We start from the raw sequence: 19,269 nt of genomic DNA, 5'->3' as shown, positions 1-19,269 counted from the left end.
AAGCATTCCATTGTGGAGCCTAACGTGCAAGACAGAGAGAAGCAGGAGATGAGGTCAGAGATGAAGCAGGGGGCCTTGTAAGCCACTGAGAGGACTTGAATTATACTCATCGAGTTGAGAAGGCATTGGAAGGTTCTGGGCAGAGGACTGACAGAACTTGATTTATGTTTTTAAAGGATCACTCTAGCTGTCTAGAGAAAAGATTGAAAGGAACAGGCTGGAATGATAATTGCTTGCAATGGAGAATGAAAAGGGACTATATTCTGGATATGTGTCTAAAGTTAATAGAATTTGCTGACAGATTACGGGATATTAGAGAAAGAGAAGGATGACTCCATGACTGTTACCTTGAGCTCCTATTACAACAGAGTTTCTATTTACTTCTAGGGCAAAGAGGAAAAGCATATTTAGTTAGGGACATGTTAAGTTTCAGGTGCCTATGAGTCTCCCAAGTGGTAATTTCAAATAGATGGCTAAACGTAGAAGTCTGGAAATAAAGAGATATGTCTGGACTAAACATGCATATATTTGCTCTTGAGCATCTTCGGTTTATAGAAAGTATTTAAAGCCATGAAGCTAGATGAGATTGCCTACATCTAAGGAGAGTGAAGAGGTCCTACAACTGACCCCTGGGGCACGCTGCAACATCTAAAGGTCAGGAAGATGAGGAACCAGCAAAGGAGACTAAGAAATAGCCAGTGAAGAGGGGGCAGCGAGAGTATTATCCACAGGCCAAGTAATGTGTTGACGTAATGTCAGTTCTTAATGTCTGCCCTGCCACTGATTAAAGACTTAAATCACAGAATCCAGTGACTAAAGACAACCTCCAGGAAACTAATATTCTCTTGCCAGAAATGTTACTCTGGTCTGTTTCCTTCGTGCTTCAAAAAATAACAAGGCTTTCCATTTCTGGAGCAATTAACTCTTTACTCATTGCTTCTTGCATTCAGCCACTATATGCCACATAATAAGTCAGGGCCTGGGTAAGTGCAGATAAATAAACTGACTCTTTGCTCTCTGACCTCAAATCACTCCTATGGGGGTGCTGCGGAGGGCGGGGGGGACTCCATTAACGTAAAAGGAACTCAACTGGCTGTTGAGTAAGTTGACAGCCACACGCCACCCACGTGGCACAGAAAAGTCGGAAGACAGCTAGCTGCTCCAAGTAAAGCCAGGCTGTTGGTCACCGCCGTCGACTATCACCGACTTCCCTCCCCACTGCCTCCTTCTCTGAGTACAGAGCACAGGAGCGTAATCTTAGCAAAGGGACGAAATCAGTCCCTTCCCAGCGGGTCAAACCCACGTCTCCATGCCTCCAGCTCTCCAGACCCTAGCTCCAGATCCCTTTGCCGCCACCCCGCCCCTCGAGCACAGGATCCGGCCCTAAATCGCTGGAGCCCTCGCACTACAAATCCCACGAGGCACCGCGCATCGGCAACCCGCGGGTCTTCGCTCCGCCGCCGGGGACTAGCCTGGGACCTGTAGTCTCCACTCCCCCAGTCGCCGGTCAGTACCTGGAAGCGATAGAGGAAGGCTTCGGGCCAGAGGAAGAAGTAGGCCGGGCTGATAAGACCGAGTTTGCCGACCAAGGGCACCGCGACGGTGGCGGCGAACCAGTAGCGCGTGATGGCCGGGATGCTCCTGAACCAGTCCCCGATGTCCGACATCTTCGCCTCTTAGGTGCCCAGGATGTGCGCCGCCGCCCGACTCCCCGTCCCGGGCCCCTCACGACTCGGACGGCTCCGCGAGTGGAAGGTGTCGTCGAGGCGGAAGCCGCCCAAGTCGTGGTGCAGAAGGCGGAGATCGGCGGACGTGGCGCCACCGAATTCGGACCAGCGAGAGAGCGTTCCGAGTCGAAACTTCCCCTTCCGGCGGCCGCGAACGACGTTGACCAGAAGTCCCGCCGCTTAAAGGGCGAGTACCGTCTTTACCACTGGGCGGAAGCTCCGCGGCCCGGGGGCGGGGCGCTGAGGGGCGGGGCCAGGCGGGATGGCGACACGACTGGTGGAGAACAGTGGTTGCCAGGAGCAACGGCTAATAATCCAGCCAATGGCGAGACTGAACGCTCTCCACCTGTTTCACGCCGGAAAGATAATTTTGGTAGGTCCACTTGGAGGGTGTTTAAAGGGAAAGGAGGACAATAAAGCACTTATTTCGTTATTCGTTCATTCATTCGACAAATATTTATTGAGGGCTTACTAAATGCCAGGTAGGGTTCTAGACCCTGGCGGTGCTGCGGCAATCAGGGCGGTGCTGCGGCAATCAGGGCGGTGCTGCGGCTATCAGAGCTATGCTGGAGCTTACATTCTAATGGGGTTGACAGGTAGTAAACAACTAAATAAGATAACTTCAGAGTTATAAGAAAATTATGGAAAATAAGATGATGGGTTAGAGTGACAGGGTGGAAGTGGGGGACTGTGCGGAGAAATGGCTCTTTTAGATGAGAATGGCCAGGGAGAACTCGGAGTTGTCAACGTTAGAGCTGGGCACCCCCAGGCAAAGATCTGGGGAGTTTTCCCATGCAGAGAAAACAACCACTCCATCTAACTTGGAATGTTGAAGGAACTGAAAGCAGAAATGATCTTGACTATTAATCCAGTTCATCAGGTAGGACTTAAATTACAGGTAGATGAGAATCAATATTGTTTTTAAAAGAATCTGTAAAAAGACACGGAGTATAACTTTTCTTTTTGTTTTCAAATGTAGGCCTTACAGTTTAAGGTTGATTAAGCCATCCAATAATGACCATTAAAACGCACCTGTAATCCACAGATAGGCTATATTAACTTGCTGCAGAAAGGGAGACTGCACACCAGAGAAACCTGCACCATCTCACCAAAGAGAAAAGGGTCATTACTGGGTTATGAGGAATGGTGGAGTTTGGTTAAAATTTAAATTTGCTATAACCGGCTCAAAGCAAAGCATGACTGTTTGTAAAAAGACTAACATCAAGCAAGGATACCAGGCTAAATTCTAGGGGAAAAATGAGGTGGGGGCGGGGGAGAGAGATGCTCTCATTAATTACTGATGAGAATATACATTAGTACAGCCTTTTCAGTAAGCATCTTGGCAATATTTAAATGTATTTCTAGGAATTGAAACTTTAGAAAGACTCCAACTTTTTAAAAAATGTGCAAAGATAGTCATTGCTGCATTTTTCGAAATAAAAGATTGGAAACAGCTGAATATCTATCAATAAGAAACTGGTTATAAGCTATGGTTTATCCACGTAATTGAATACTAAGCAAACTTTATTAGAAGAAAAATAACTTTATGTACCCCCAAATGGAATGATCTCATAATATCGAGCATTAGGAGTAGAATAATTACTGATCTTGGAAGCTAAGCAGGGTCGGGCCTGGTTAGTACTTGGATGGGAGACCACCTAGGAAGACCAGGTGCTGTAGGCATAAAAAAAATTAAGAGTAGAATAGTTATAGTACACTGTGCATACTATGCTATTACACCGTTGTATTGCACAGAAGGCACACACACAAATATACACACAGTATTTGCTTGAAGCAGTGGTTACTCTGGGAATGGAAACTCAGGCTGGGAGACAAGAGTGGGCTGGAGACATTTTATTGCATGTCTTTTTAAAGTTTGTCCCAACCATATGTACTATGAGTTTAAAAATTAATTTTAAATATATGTAGAAAGGAAATTTGTTCAGAAAGGAACGGGTTTAATGTCAAAAACTTTAGAAAGATTAAGTAGAAAAGATGACCTTAACTTTGTCTTTCCTGCTATAATTGAAATATGTTTCCTATTGTTTCTCTAAAAAAAAAAAAAAGACTATAAAAAATTGGAGAAGACCAACATTTAAGGGCACAGTATTACCTAGCACTGAGCTTGGCACTGTGCTGCTGAGTGATGCTAACAGACAGGGAGCCGATGACTCAAATATCATTCTGTCACAACAGTCATATAGCAACACTATCCTAGTGGGATGCCTACCACATAAGTGGCATCTTTCTTCAAGAAAGCCAAAGCACATTGCAAAGGTGTAATTAATCCTTGTGTTTCATTAGCATCATCTTGCAAATGAAGAAGCTATGGCAAGAATAATAATTTATCTCTTTCAAGCTTGACAGAACCAGTCAGTCATAAGCCTGGGAAATTTTTTAAATTTTGGCACACTGGGATGGGGGACAAGAAGATTACTAAACAGCATATAAAGCATTTCCCATTTGTTATTTGTGTGTGTGTGTGTGTGTGTACTAAATAAAGTCAGCCTTCTACACCCTGCAAAGGAATTAGTCTGAGTTTCAGTCCTGCCTTTGTCCTTTGCTGATTGTGTGACCATAGGCAAGTCACTCACTTCTTAGTTGGCTCATCCCAGTGGGAAAATAGTATTACCTGCCGCCTACATCAAGGTTTTTTGTTGTTTGCTTGTTTGAATTAAGAGCCTGCTGTTTACCAAGCTCTGTGCTTGTGCTTTTCATGCATCATCTCATTTAACATTCATACTAACAACCCCATTGATAGGTCCTATTTTTATGGAAACTGAGAAACAGCAATTAACCAACTTATCCAAGGTCATGTCAGTGGTGATTCAAATCCAGGTTTATCTGACTTGAGTCCATCTTTGAACTACCCTGCTGCACCTCTGTGACAAATGTAAAGGTTCTCTAAAAACACGAAAGCATCTCATAAGGACTAGTTTTATTCTAGTAACCAACACAAAGGACCAGCACATGGGAGGCACTCAGTGTCTCATGAATGAGGAAACCAGGCTGGCCTGGCCAGAGTTTGTATAGGAAGTTATTCGGAAGAAAATAATCTGTTTAATATCAAACTTCTCTGAACTAACAATTCTTTAATCCAAAATCATCAAAATAAGAATAATCCAAGCAATAATTATTGCTATTCACAATTTATATTCATCAACTCATAGTTTATATGCATAATTAGAACAACTGTGAATGATATTCATTCAAGGTGTGCCTGGAGGAAGTCCTGCAAGGATCTGAAATGCCTTCCTTCTAAATCAAAGGAAAACTGTTCAGGCTGATGTCAGTGTTAAAATGTTGTATTTAAGTGCAGAATTCTTATCAGCAGGACTTGGACCCAAGTCATCACTCATGGTGTAGACATCCCACTGGAATTAAGGCACATGCAAAACTCCCTGAGCCATTGCCAAGACATAAGGCCTGTTCCCATCACCATCAGGAAACAGCTTATCACCAGTTTATTATAAGGGATACAATTCAGGAAGAGCCAAATGGGAGAGATGTACAGGGCAAGGTAGGAGAGATCCATAAAGCAAGGTTTACTACCATCTCTAATCTGATTGATAAAAATGAGGAATGCAGTTGTCTCCTCTGAAACATCACCACACGTCTAAGTTGATGAAAGTGAGTAAGAAGCAGTGCAGGGCTGGAGCTGGCTCATTTTAGCTCATGAGAGCCAATTGTTAGGTTTTCAGAAATTTTGTGACTCTATTAAACACAGCCAATATGAAAAATTACATTATATAAACTTAGATTCAAATAGATTATCTTTTAAAGGGTAGCAAGAACTCAAAACATAACACTTCTTAATTATGGTACTATATTTTATATTATCTATGCTCTCGAGGTTATTTATGTCTATCGTATCTGTGTGGTGAGCATACTATACAATAGTGTACCACAGCGCCTCTCCTTACAACTCTGCACTCAACGACATCACATCGGTAGCTTGAAACTGGCTTCCAGAGCACTACTTCACTAACAAAAATACACTCTTCTAAGATTGTAGGTGAAATAGACAATCCATTGTGCATACACAATCTTATCTTTCTCTTGCCTCATGTGGAAAGTTGCTTGCAGTATTTTTCAAAGCCATCTATATCATGGAAACGACAAAATTATTGGGGAAAGGGAAAGCAAAAGAAAGATGAATAAGCAGATGACAGAGGATTTTTAGAGCAGTGAAAACACTCCGTGTGATACTATAATGGTGAATACATGTCAATATACATTTGTCCAAATCCATAAGATGTACAACACCAAGAGTGACTCAGTGAATCCTGTTGGAAACTGCGGACTTTGGGTCATTATAACATGTCAATGTAGGTTCATCAGTTATTACAGAGGCATCACTCTGGTGGGGGTGTTGATAATGGGGGAGGCTGTGCATGTTGGGGAACAGAAGGTAGGTGGAAAATCTTTGTACCTTCCTCTTACTTTTTCTGTGAACCTAAAACCACTCTTAAAAAATAGTCTTCTTAAAAAGCGCTCGAGAAAGATGATTTTCACTGCTGGGTAAGAAATTGGGAGGGCCTGGAGAGCCCACTGAGATGTGACGAAGCTTGGGAGAGAAGGGGTCTGTGAGGTACTGGTTTCCTACCAGTCAGTCATTCTCACTCAGCACTGTGGCCTCTCTCCACACACTGCCCAGAGTAGGCACTGGAAGACAGATGCCATGCTGCCCTAGAATACTTTAATGGACTCTAAATGCTTAGCTCAATCAGCTTGTCTTCCTCCCTTACAGCGATTAGAAGCATAAACTCATGGTTTACCAGCATCCTGTCATGCTTGATTGAGAGCCTGCCTTCTCAGCCCACATATGTTATTAGGAGGCTGTGATCAAGGCTAATTATTCAGTCCTGTGGGAGATAGTCCCAGCATCTCACTCCACAGTCTCTGCCCAGGAAGGCCTTTCGAATAAACCACTATCTGTATAGCATAATTTTGAAGGTTTAAGCTTCCCAGTCGAAGCTTCCTGAGCTAGCTTATACTGGTGCCTACAATAGCACACTTAGATATTAATTTCTCTGCTATAAGATTTACAAATAATTTTTAAAAACCAACTGCCCAAAGTAAGGAAATTATAAAATTATATTAACATACATATATGTAATGCAGTTGTGGCTAAGTCAGAGGAGGCTCTATCTAGGCTGTCTTGGCTTCTTAGGACAGCTTTGTATGTGATAGAGGCCGGGAATTCCACACCGTCCTCCTCTCCCGGCCACGTGGAAGGGCTATAAAGACAAAACTTGCAGCCACTGCTCATTCTGCCATGAAATAAGGAGCTTCTCCTTCCTCTAGTCTGGAGGAGGCCTTTTAGAAATCCTAGTCTGTGTCAGCAGTTTCTCATTGGATGTGGGAATGATCTTGCTGCCTGTCAAGTTCAACATCGCATTTTCCCCTCTCCTTTGATACTGTACCATCTCAGCCGTAGGTGCCAAATCCTTTTGATTATACATGAAACACTACCCTTAGTTGCCTTCACGTATGTTTTATGAGAACATCTAGGTGTGAATATTTATTGAAGCCCTTTGGAGCACATCTCTTTGATTTTTCTTTCTCTGTTCTGACTCACATTAAAAGGGTTGGGGGAGGTGCACAATGTCACAGTTTACTTGCAATGGTTTCTGCCTCCTAACCCCCTCCTTACAAGGCCAAACAGCTAAGTCCTCCAGGAAGTGGAAAACATTGCCTGGGTTTGCATCACTTAGCAGCATGAAACACACCTCTGTTTTCCTGATGAAACGGAGCTCTTTCCTTTGCAATGTCAGCTTTCCTACACCGTATGTCAACACACCCTGTTCATCTAACCGTTCTCTGTTTGGACTCCTTCCACAGTGACTGACTTGGTCAAGCCTTTATTACTTTTCTCTCTCAAGTGGAACAATAGCTCCCACCCTCTTTCTGCCTCAAGCCTCAAATTTGTTTAAGTGATCTTTCCACTGCAGTCAGAGGGAGCGTCTAGAAACCACCAGTTTCCCTGAAATCTTTTAGAATAAGATATAAACTCCTTAGAATGACAGGCCGGGTCTTTTATAGTTTGACTTTTACATGTGTCTTACTCTGATTCTCCTGCCAGTCACCCATACAGTAATTATGATTATTATTATTTATTAATTATTATTACTACTGAGTTTTTCTAGGTGCTAAGCACTTTACATGCATAACGACTCCTTGTGCATCCTGAGCTTTAACTGCGTTGAGTACCACTAGTTTCTAGAAGTTTCCATATTGTTTCACAAACAACCCCCCTCCCCCGCCTTCCCGTAGATACTGTTTCCGTCCTAACTTCTCCTCTGCCTTGTAACCCTTGTTCATCCTTCCAGACTCAGCTCATGTATCACCATCTCCAGAAGCCTTCCCTGACCTTTTTTTCTTCCGATTCTAACTGAAAAATAAAAGGCAATGTTTTAGCTCAAGTAACCAGGGAGAACAGAAGGCCAGAGGAGCTTCTGAGACAATTAGAAAAACGGATGTAAATGCTGTCAGAACGTTTTCTTAACATTTCTTTTTTCCCTCCCTGTTTTTTCTTAGTCTCAGCTACCCTCTCTCAGACTGGCCATCACCACAATGCTGGAGCTACTGCTTCTGGCAGCTTTACTACCTTTACTACCAGAGAGGGACGAAGACTTGCTCTTCTCGGTCTCACACTTAAAAATCCCAGGAAAGAGCTCTGATTGGCTCAGCCGAGTCAGAAGCCATCCGCGAGTCAATGATATGACCAGTGAGGGGTGTCCTGGAAGCAGTCCCCATGAAGAGCGTGTGAGGAAGCAGTATATTTCTCAGAGTGGGGGTGGGAAGAGTGTCAGAGGGCTTGCTGGGCAGGCAAATCTACCCATGTGTACAGTCTTACCGTACCTTCCCCCACCCCCACTTTCTCTGTGCTTTATTTTTTTTAAGTCTTCTCAACATCTTTGTTTACCAGCACTCCTACAAATGTGCAAATAAACTCTTCTTCCAAGGGGATGAAACAGAATCTTGTTAGAAAGGTTCCCAGAAACTTTTAACCCAGGCTAGTGATAAATTGTTTTCTGGTTCAGGCAAAGGGTCTTTGGGAAGAATTACAGAACCACATGATTCTGGTGCGTGAAAAGCAGAGAAGCATTGGAAAGGCGGAGCGAGACAATGGAGCCATATAGTTCTACATTTGAATCTTAGCTTGATAGCTGTATGACCATAGACAAGTGAAATAATCACGCCCACCCTTAGTTTCCTCATTTGTAAAATGGGAGTACAATTACTTTGTTTGTGAGCATCGGCCATTTGATGCTGCAGTAGCGAACTGCCTCCAAAACTCATTCTTTCTTATGTGTAGAAAGCCTTCAATTCATCCTCCAGGCTGAGATCAAATGTCAATGAATATTTTGCTGTTCACCAAATATTTTAGGTTTTCTCCCCTTCCAAATACACTTTAGATATTGTAGATTGCATAACCGGTCCCCATTCTCCACTCATCCCTGGATTCATGCCTTCCATGGAAGTTTTCAATGCTCTCCCACTGTGAACAGAGTATAATCCTCTGCCCCTGGGATCAGCCATGTAATTTGCTTTGTCCGATAGTGATAGTGTGCCAGCTTCAAGCCCAGGGGCATTGCATGCCTGCTTGCTCACTTGCACCACTGTTCTTTCCACGAGAACATGCTTTGCTTAGTCTGCAGGAGGATGAGAGATACTTGAAACATGGTTGACTCGCCCCAGTTGCTCTGATGAGACCAGTCTATAAATTGATGGCCAGCTGACACCCAGACGCATGAGTCAGCTCAGCCAGCAAAGATCAGCAGAGCTTCCTGGCTGATCGCATTTGCCTGCGCAATAAATACTTATTTTGGAAAGCCACAGAGGTTTGGTGGTTGCTTTTTCACAGCATTATTGCCGCTGTAGATAACAACTTTAGTAGGATTGCACTGCCTAGCCCCTTGCGTTTGGATGGTGCCATAGTTCTGGTAGTGAGTTGGGAGTAAAAGTAATAGTGACATTTCTGGGCTGAGGCATTTAACTGTCAGTGTGAAATTCTCTAGAACTCTCCTTCCCCCTGACACGGTAACCCAAAATTTTTGAAATGGTGGCTACTTCATCAGTCTGGGTACCTAGAGACTAAAATGAGCTGAACGCCCAGCCATAAGGAGTTGTCTTAAGCCACTGAGATTTGTCTAAAGCCACTGAGGCGTTAGTTATTGTGGCATAACTTCATTTAACCTTACTGAATGATGTGGGAAAGGGTATTTTAGGAAGTTTGCTAAAGATTATTAATTGCTTTCTACTTAGTGCTCTTTGGGACATTGCAGTAAATATTTGAATTGTATTTTCAGTTGTTTTTGGGTTTTGCACTAATTCAATTTGCTTGCTGATCCCTTGACTGGCCTGGGTTCGGAGGGCAGGAGGCATTATTGATCTGGTTGCCAAGGAATTGAGAAAGAAAACAGCTGCCCTTCTTTGCCTTCCAAATGTCCTGGGATTTTTCCCAGACAGAAAGGGAGTTCAGATGTTGGGCAATCCAAAGGCCCACTAAATTCCCTCCAGAAAAGTAGACAAAGCAGAACTGCTCTTTCTCCAGAGTATATACTGTCACAGCAGAAGGAAGGCAAGCTTCATTGGTGAAAGTGGAGCAGGCAAGGGGGCGAGGAGAAAGGACTTTGAAAAGCAAAAACCAAAATCCCTTGGACACACACAACTTCCCATTCCTCTGAGAATATATTTGAAACACATACAAAGAAGAAAACAAAGGAGAAAATCTTTGTGACCTTGGGTTAGGTAAAGATTCCTTAGATATGACACCCAAAGCACAATCCATAATAGAAAATATTGATAGGTTGGTCTTCATCAACAGTCATATCTTATCCTCACTGAAAGACACTGTTAAGAGAATGAAAATCAAACCACAGACTGGGAGAAAATATTTGCAAAGAATATATATGATAAGGGGCTTGTATTCAGAATATATATAAAGAACTCCCAAAACTCAATAATAAAACAAACAGCCCAGTTAATAATTGGGCAAAAGATTAGAGCAGACACTTCACCAAGGATATATACAGAAGGCAAATAATCACAAGAGAGGATGCTGAACATCATTTGTCATTCCAGAAATGAAAATTAAAGTCTCCATGAGATACCACAACACTCCTAGAATGACTATAATTGCAAAGGCTGGTCACAGATGCGGAGTACCTGGAACTCTCTTACTCCGTTAGTGGGGATGTAAAATGGCACAACCGAAAACATGTGACAATTTCTTAAAAAGTTTAACCTATGCCTACCATATGGCCCAGCTGTTCCACTTCTAAGAATTTACCCAAGAAAAATGAAAACATATGTTCATACAAAGACTTGAACAGGAATGCTCACAACAGCTTTTTTTTTTTTTTTTTGGTAATAACCAGAAACTGGAAACAATCCAAATGGTCATCAACAGATGAATAGATAAGTTAATTGTACAACGTCAATACTATGGGATTATCAATACGATGGACTGCTACTCAGCAATAAAAACATGTGAAATACTGATATGTCCATTAACATAGCTGACTCTCGAAATGATTATGCCAAATGAAAGAAACCAGACCAAACTGAAGAGTATGTCATAGTTCAGGCCCCATTTACATAAATTTCTAGAAAATATTAACTAATCTAAGAGACAGAAAGCAGATCAGTGGTTGCCTGTGGACAAGATGGGGTGGGAATAAAAAGAGACTGTAAAGATACAGGAAGAAATTTTGGGGATGATGGATATGTTCATTTTCTTGATTATGCCAAAACTCATAAAATTATAATACACTTTAAATATATGCAGTTTATTGAGTGTCAAGTACACCTCAATAAAACTGAAAAATAATATGTACAAGACACATCAGTTATTGACTGAGTAATGATTCGAGAAGGAGCTAGCAAACGGTCCACCAGCTTGGGTTATAAAAATTGAAAGATTAGAAGGAGTAGAAGTTTGGCAGCCACGGGTGTATGTCTCTTCAGTTTGCAGCCTGACCTTCATATTTGGCCCAACTAAATCCAAAGAGAAGTGCAAAGTGGGAGTCTAGAAGATCTTTAATATGGAAACCTCCTTATCCTACATATGAAATTGAACAGGATGGTCCCAGGGGCTGTGACAGCTCATATAAGTTCAGCTGCAGGTAGGTTAAACCACAGCAGTCAAGGAAATCGTTGAGCAGATCACTCTCTACTGCTGATAAAAATGGTTGGTTCCTGTGTGGGATAAAAAAGAAAAAGTGGGAAATAACTTATGTCTCAAGTTAGACACCAATGATATTAATGACCTAAATTTCCTAAATAATAATGCAAACATTCATACACAGTTTATTACCATCTCGAATCTGATTAATAAAAATAAGGAATGTGGTTGTCTCTTCTGCAATAGGTTATTAAAAGTGGTCTGGTCTCTTAGAGCCACCCATTGGTAACAAATACAAAAAGTTATAAAACCTGCATAGGTAAATTTTTATGAGAGTTTTGCTTTTCTAATAGAGTTTAAGCTCTTCAAATATCATAGCCATATAATTTTGTTTAAGGTCATTTTCTATTGTAGAAAAACACGGGGACCAGGAATGCAAAGACTAATGATTGAATCCTGGCTGTCCTACTAACATAATATTTCCTTGTCTGCAAAATAGGGATAATAGAAGTACCTGCCTGAAGTGGGTTGATGGTGGGCTCCCAAAATGTGTATATTCACATCCTAATCCCCGGAACCTATGAATGTTACTTTCTTTGGAAAAGGGGTCTTTGAGGATATAATTAAGTCAGGGATCTTGAAATGAGATCATTCTCTATTATCCAGGTGGGCCCTAAATTCAGTGACAGAAAAGCAAAGGAATATTTAAGATAGAAGAGGAAAAGAAGACAATATGAAGATGGAGGCAGAGATCAGTGTGATGTGGTCACAAGTTAAGGCAGCCGGCAACCACCAGAAGCCAGAAGAGGCAAGGAATGGAACCTCTCCTAGAGCCTCTGGAGGGAGGGACCTTCCTTGATTTCAGACTCTGGCCTTCACGGCTGTGAGAGAGTTTCTGCTGTCTTAGCCACCAAGTTTCCGGCAACTCATTACATCATCCTCAGGAAATCAATCCACTACCTCCTAGAACTCTAAAAATGGGAATCGTAGTACTTCCAGCATCGTAGGTTTGCTATGAGGATTAAATGAATCAATATTTTCAAAAGCACTTAATAGCATGCTTGATGCCTGGTAAGCACTATAGAAGTGTTAAGTAAATTTTTACCAAAAGAACAAACGGCCTCTCTGACATCAACACAACTGGTTGTTGATGACATTGCTTTTCTGGCCGTGACTGATGTACTGGACAACATAACACTGGAGCCTCTTGTTAGATTACCGAATCACAACGATGTTGAAAAAGTCTTCGTGCTGCTTTCGACCCCGAATGTTCTATACTAGGAATCCTTCAATTCTCAATGTATTTAAGCCCTTGCTTCTCTATTAGTTGTCTCTGCAGCCCCTTGATCCCTAAACGCAATGCAAAACAAAATGCACGGACCACAGGAGAAAACTACTTGTACTGCCTCCCTTGGGGGCCTAAAACCCTGGGAGGCCCCAAGAAAGCAGAAAACCCAAGGCTATTTCTCGCACCCACGTTCCACCTCCAGAAAACTACGATTCCCAGAAGGCTTTGGGTCCCAGAGGGGCAGGGGCGGACTACGAAAAGGGGCGGAGTCTAAGAGGTCGTTGGCCGATTCCATTGTCCAAAGCGGGAGGGGTTGCCCGGGCGGAGTTTGGGAGGAAACCGCCTTCCGATTGGTTGTAAATAGGGGGCGCACGGTTGGTACGGTCGGTTGGGGACCCTAGCCGCCACCGTCCGCGCTCAAATTTCCCGGGCCAGGAGCGTGGGGCCTGCTGGGAAGTGTCCGAGACGGTTGTCATCAGGCCCGTGGCGGACGCAGTGGGCTTCGCCATGCAGAGCACAGACTTGGGCAACAAGGAGAGCGGCAAGATATGGCACCGCAAGCCATCCCCGGCCACTCGGGACGGGTAAAGGCCGCGGCGGGCGGGCGCGGGCTGGAGAGGATGGGTGGAGCTGGCGAGGGGCGGGTCTGCGTCTTTGGACTGGCATTTGAGGGACTGTTGGAGAGCATCGCAGAAAGGGGCGCAGGGGGCCGGGTGGAGGTTCGGGTTCTGGTTCTGACCTACCCCGATTCCTTGGGTTCGGTGACCTCAGGAAACGCAGGTAGCCTGAGTGTCCATGTGCCCCGACGCCACGATCCTCGGAGACCCCTTCCCGGTCCGCCAGGATCAGCGTGGAGCAAGAGGCAGGTAGTCCTCAGAAATAGAAGAATTTGCTCTTCTGGTGCGTTCCAGGACTCTGCCCCTTAATTTTCATGCATCCCTATAGTATTCCTGGCACGTAGTAGATGCTCAGTAAATACCGGTTAACTATTGCAGCTGGAAAAGAACTGGAAAAGAGGAACAGATGAGGGGAAAGGAGAACAGTACATTTCCACCCCGTCCAAGTGCTGCAGTTTATCCATCCCTAAATATATGCATTCATCAACTATTTGTTCGGCGCCTAGGATGTGCCACGCTTCTGAGCGCTGGGGAACAGTAGTGGAACAAAACAAACTTCTGGTTCTCTGGAGTTTACATATTAGCATGTATGGGGCAGAGCAGGTAGGATTTACGTTCTAGAATGCAAGGTGGCCTAGTTAGGCCAGCATTGCTGCTGTTTATTCTTAATAGACTTTTTTAAAGGACGGTTTAGGTTTACAGAAAAATTGAGCTAAGTGTACAGATATACAAAGATTTCCCATATACCCCCTGCTCCCACACACGCATCGTTGGCACATTATCTTCACCTCCACCACCACCAGAACGGTGCATTTGTTGCAACTGCTGAACCTACATCCAGGCATTGTTATCACCCAAAGTCCACAGTTTACATTAGGATTCACTCTTGGAGTTGAACGTTCAATGAGTTTGGACAAATGCATAATAATGTATCCACCGTTATAGTGTCATACAAAGTATTTTCACTGCCCTGAAACTCCTTTTTTTTTTTTTCATTCTGTTCCCAGATATCTGTCCTTTTTGAGGCTCAGCCTCTCCTGTGCGACTTTCATGGAAGCCTTTGCCCCAAAGTGGAACCGTCTTGGTTCCAATTGCGACACATACATTGATCTTATTGCTTCTAACTCCCTCGGATTTCATATACTTTGTTGCATGTTGCATGAAACTTGACTTCATGTTTCAATGTATTTCTTGTTCTCGAAATTTTGTTGTTGTTGATCTTTGGTTTGCTCCTCAACAAATCAAGACTTTAAGTGCCAGTGGTCCTACACACGCCAAAGCAGGGTGCTCGCCACTGTACTGGCAGCTGCCGTCAGTCCCCTAACAGTGCTGCTGTCCCATCAACTCCACTGAATAAATTTTTTCTGTCTAGACTTGGGATGCTTCAGTAGGAATTTTTCTTTTCAAATTTGGAGTTTATGTAAATTCTACCCTACTTCTGATGTTCTGTAAATATTCAAAACATTTTTGCCAACCCATGATAATTCTTTCTTACTGTTATAAATATCTAGATACACATGCAAGATTACAAAATTGAAAGAAACAAGTTCATGTGCAAATGTCCTTATTTGCTTCTTTCATTAAAACATAACTTTTTGTTGGTTAAAACCCGTCATCATGGTGTTGAGAGAGCAAGGAGCACTGACTGTGGAGTCAGATGGACTTCAGTTGAAGAAAATTTCTATTTACTAGCTCTGTGACCTTGAGCAAATTCATCCCTAAGGGGGTAAGTGAAGATAATCGCACCTACCAGAGAAGGTCATTGCAGGGCGTAATGAACACTTTAAAATAGTATCTCATGCATTGTGGTGTTCAGTAAGTAGTTGATGTTTTTATTATGTTTAAGGACTGAGGAACTCTGTCAAGCAACCTGTGAGCAATTGAAAGGCAATTCTAAAATAAATATGTGATTTATTTGAAAAATCAGAAAGGCAGAATGTTGCTATTAATTGTGATTATGTGTAGATAGTAGGGTTATAATCAATTTTCTTTATATATCAGTGTTTTTTTGTATTTTTTATTATTTTCAACAATGATCATGTAATTTTGTAATCCAAACATAATCGACGTTACCAAAAAAAAAAGACTAGTGGGAAAGTCAGTTGCTCTGTCTGAGTTTAATCACCAGGGCACATTTTGATGTTATTGTCATTTTAGTGCATTTATTTCTTCCCTCTTACCTTTGACAATGTCAGAGAAAAACCAGAGCTGGACAGTGGTTAATGTGGTAAAAACAGATTTTATTCAGACTACTGCAATAGAGGAAAAGAGACCTCAATATAGAACTGGGCTTAATTCTGAATATGGCCTGGGCAAGTGGGGGCTTATAGCTGCAGGTGGAAAGTTATTTAGAGGGTGTCTAGGGTAGGAGACCTCTCTGGCCAGACCAGCCTAACAGGACTCTTGCCAAAGACAGGCCAGGGTGATAAGACGTCACCTGGGAGATGGAGGATGTGCCACGTGATCACATGTCAAGGATGGTCAGGTATTTAGGGAAGGGGATTCTGTTTAAACTGACTGAGCAGGGTTCTTGCTAAAGTTAGATTTTTATAAGGAAATGCACAAGTGGGGCCTACGAGAAGGTTTAGGAGCCGGAGCAAAGTTTGGTCAAGCAAAGAATCTTTGTCAGGGACTAGATAAAAATGAGCACTATAATAATTTTGCCGTTTCACCCAATGGGTCTTAAAAGCCTTGTTTAGATAAACTGAAGAAAATGTTTAATACACTTAATTCAATTTAGTATTTTTTAATGAAGTGATCATGAGGAAGATAGATGTTTCTAATATTAAAATTTGAAAATTCACAAAAAGTCAATTAAGATAAAAATTTTCACAATTTGAAAACTGTTGCAATAACAAATGGGTTATTCTGGTCTTCATGACCCAAATATACACACATATATTATTTTAAGGGTTTTTTTTTTTGTGTGCTGCAAGTTTTATAACAGCTTTCTTTTCAGCAGATATATGGTACAAGATCTAAAAAAAAAGTATTAACTTTAGACAAATACAGCTGAAAATAAAACTCGTGTACACTTTTGCTTTGGAACTCTGATTCACAAAAACAAAATCTCATTAGGATATCTTAAAATTAGGATATTGGATTGAAATTTTCCTTACATGTGGTAGCTTGTGACTTATGTAAAACTCAGTACTTTTCCCTAATTACATCATCGTTTTCAGCATGTGTCTATTGTTTAATGTAACAATTTACTCAATCAGAAATACATTCTTTTATCATATCTTGTCATCTATCACGTAATCACAATTTATAAATCTGTTCGTGTGTGTGTATGTTTTTTCAATGTCTGTCTTTACCACTAAACTGAAAGCTCCACTAGGGCAGCGCCCACATCTGTCAATTCCTCTTAGTTCAGAGCCTGACATGTTGTGAGTTTTCAGGTATTTCACAAATAAATGAACAGTAGCTCTTTGATAATGAACGACTTTCTGAAGCATTTTCAGACATCATTGTGGGATTGCTTCTAGGAGAGAGGAGATGCAGCAGCAGGAGAGGGAAGAATGGATAGACAAAACCTTCAGAGTTAGTGAAGTATACTTATAAAGCCATATTTTTCATACTAACAAGTAATGCCTGCCATAGAATCTAATGTGTGTTTGTTTTTTTCTTTCTTACAGAATTATAGTGAACATTATTCACACCACTTCTGATTACCTTCCTAAAGTTCTGCGATTTTTGAATGTGGCTTTTGATAGCTCAGGTGACTGCTTACTTGCTGGGGACCATCAAGGAAATATCTATGTTTTTGACTTGTCTGGAAACAGGTGAGTGCTACTTTTGATATTTACCTTATTCGATGTTATTAATTCACTGACTATATAGTATCTGCTATTATTCATCAGAAAAATTTATTAAGTTCTCACTATGTTTCAGGTACCCTTGTAAAACATTGTCTGATAGAAGTGTTTTGGAAGAAAATGGAAAAAGATAAAAAGATAATATGATTAGGTTTTTTTTTAGAGAATTGAAGTTCTGGTTTTAACAGTATCTCTAGTAGCTTGTTTTTCCTAAATTTAAAAAGTTATTGTTAAATTTTCAGTTACTATCTGGTACTTCATTAGGCAATTTAGAAAGAACACAATTTCCTTGTAGGTTTCTGTCACAGTATACAAAATCTAGGAATCTTAAAGAATTGATCCTCACTCTTCTAATGTTCCTTTGCTGAACAATTTAGTACAAAAGCAATTAGGTGGGACTGATTAAGGTAGGCAGCTGTGCCGTGGGGCTAGGTAGGAGGGAGACTAGCTAGAGAGTCAGAAGGTGTCTGTGCAGGATGAGGCCATCAGGGGAAAGATGGCGGCTTTGATCAAATGAGTAAATATACTGAGGATAACGGGGGCCAAGTTCTAACCGTGGGAAAGGGGAGTTACAAAACGTGGAAAGAGAGAAAGCTAGAATGAACCCTACGGTACTGGATTGAAATCGGTTATCTGTGAACTCCTAGGAGTAAGTGGAGGCGTGCGTATAAGAGAGTGAGCGAACTACTTGCTCACATACTTCTAGCTCTGTCCGCGCATAGGACCTGAGAGCAGCAACACCCCAGTGAATGTTACAACCATCTAATGCTCAGACCCCATTCAGTTTTGCCAGTTGTCTCAATGATGTTCTTCACAACAAAAGGATCCGCTGAGAATCAAGCAGTGAATACACACAGTGGCCAGTTCTCTTCTAAATACCACTGCCTGCTAGAAGGAATCAGGGATTCTTGTAAAAACGGCTACTTTCAGGATGGAGACAGGGAGAGGACCGATGAGCCTGGGGCATTCTGTAGCCAAAAAGAAGGAATCATTCAAAGAATGGTGGGATGTTTCACAAGGTCATAAGTGTCAGCTTGAAGGAGCTCCCTCTGGCCACATTGGAGACCGTTTGAGGATCAAAATAAATGATGATAATAACAGATCACAACCCATAGAATAAAATAGAAACCTAGGCATTCATGCTGCAATCAAATAGTTTAACGAGAGTGAATATTTGCATTCCAGTCGCAAAGTAACATATTAATTACAGAGGGGAAAAAATAATTTTATGGTGAAGAAGCCTGGCAGATACCACCTTATCAAATGACTAACGTGAAATTAACCAGCAGCAGAACAGTCAGAACTTGTGTGCTACTTGATAGTGTGCGGTGAAAAGCACAAGTGTCACTTCTGCAGTATTTCTGCCAAGGACATGTTGCCTGAATCTAATCAGTGGAATCATCAGACAAAGCTAATTTAAGGGCATTGTCTAACAAGACTGGCCTGTAATCTTCACAAGGGTGAAGGTCATGAAACTTGGGGAAAGACTGAAGAACTATCCCAGACTGGGCAAGGCTAGACACACGACAGGTGAAAGCTTGATTCTCGACTGATCCTTTTGTTGTAAAGGACATCATTGAGACAACTGGCAAAATTGAATGGGGTCTGAGCTTTAGATGGTTGTAATATATAAATGTACTCTTCTGATTTTATGGTTGTATTGTGACTATACAGGAGAATTTCCTTG

At 42.0% G+C, this 19,269-nt stretch overlaps 2 protein-coding genes across 4 annotated transcripts in view; one reads left to right on the top strand and one right to left on the bottom strand.

The window, feature by feature from the left end:
* DERL1 (derlin 1) overlaps positions 1–1,893 on the bottom strand; it is a 52,697-nt gene extending 50,804 nt beyond the window's left edge. The window contains exon 1 of one of the 2 annotated variants that reach the window (XM_039853699.1): positions 1,515–1,893. In XM_039853699.1, coding sequence (XP_039709633.1) covers positions 1,515–1,667 — 153 coding nt within the window. In that variant the 5' untranslated portion in view covers positions 1,668–1,893. The remainder of the gene's footprint in view (positions 1–1,514) is intronic. The other variant, XM_039853698.1, reaches the window with a different exon arrangement.
* Positions 1,894–13,497: 11,604 nt separating this feature from the next.
* TBC1D31 (TBC1 domain family member 31) overlaps positions 13,498–19,269 on the top strand; it is a 49,865-nt gene continuing 44,093 nt past the window's right edge. Inside the window, exons 1-2 of one of the 2 annotated variants that reach the window (XM_039853502.1) lie at positions 13,498–13,731; positions 17,403–17,549. In XM_039853502.1, coding sequence (XP_039709436.1) covers positions 13,655–13,731; positions 17,403–17,549 — 224 coding nt within the window. In that variant the 5' untranslated portion in view covers positions 13,498–13,654. The remainder of the gene's footprint in view (positions 13,732–17,402; positions 17,550–19,269) is intronic. The other variant, XM_039853500.1, reaches the window with a different exon arrangement.

This window comes from Pteropus medius, unplaced genomic scaffold (genome assembly GCF_902729225.1).
Source record: "Pteropus medius unplaced genomic scaffold, Ma_sr-lr_union100, whole genome shotgun sequence".
Lineage (NCBI taxonomy): Eukaryota > Metazoa > Chordata > Mammalia > Chiroptera > Pteropodidae > Pteropus > Pteropus medius.
The sequence above is the reverse complement of the archived record's forward strand: the minus strand, read 5'-3'. Positions and strand labels throughout refer to the sequence as shown.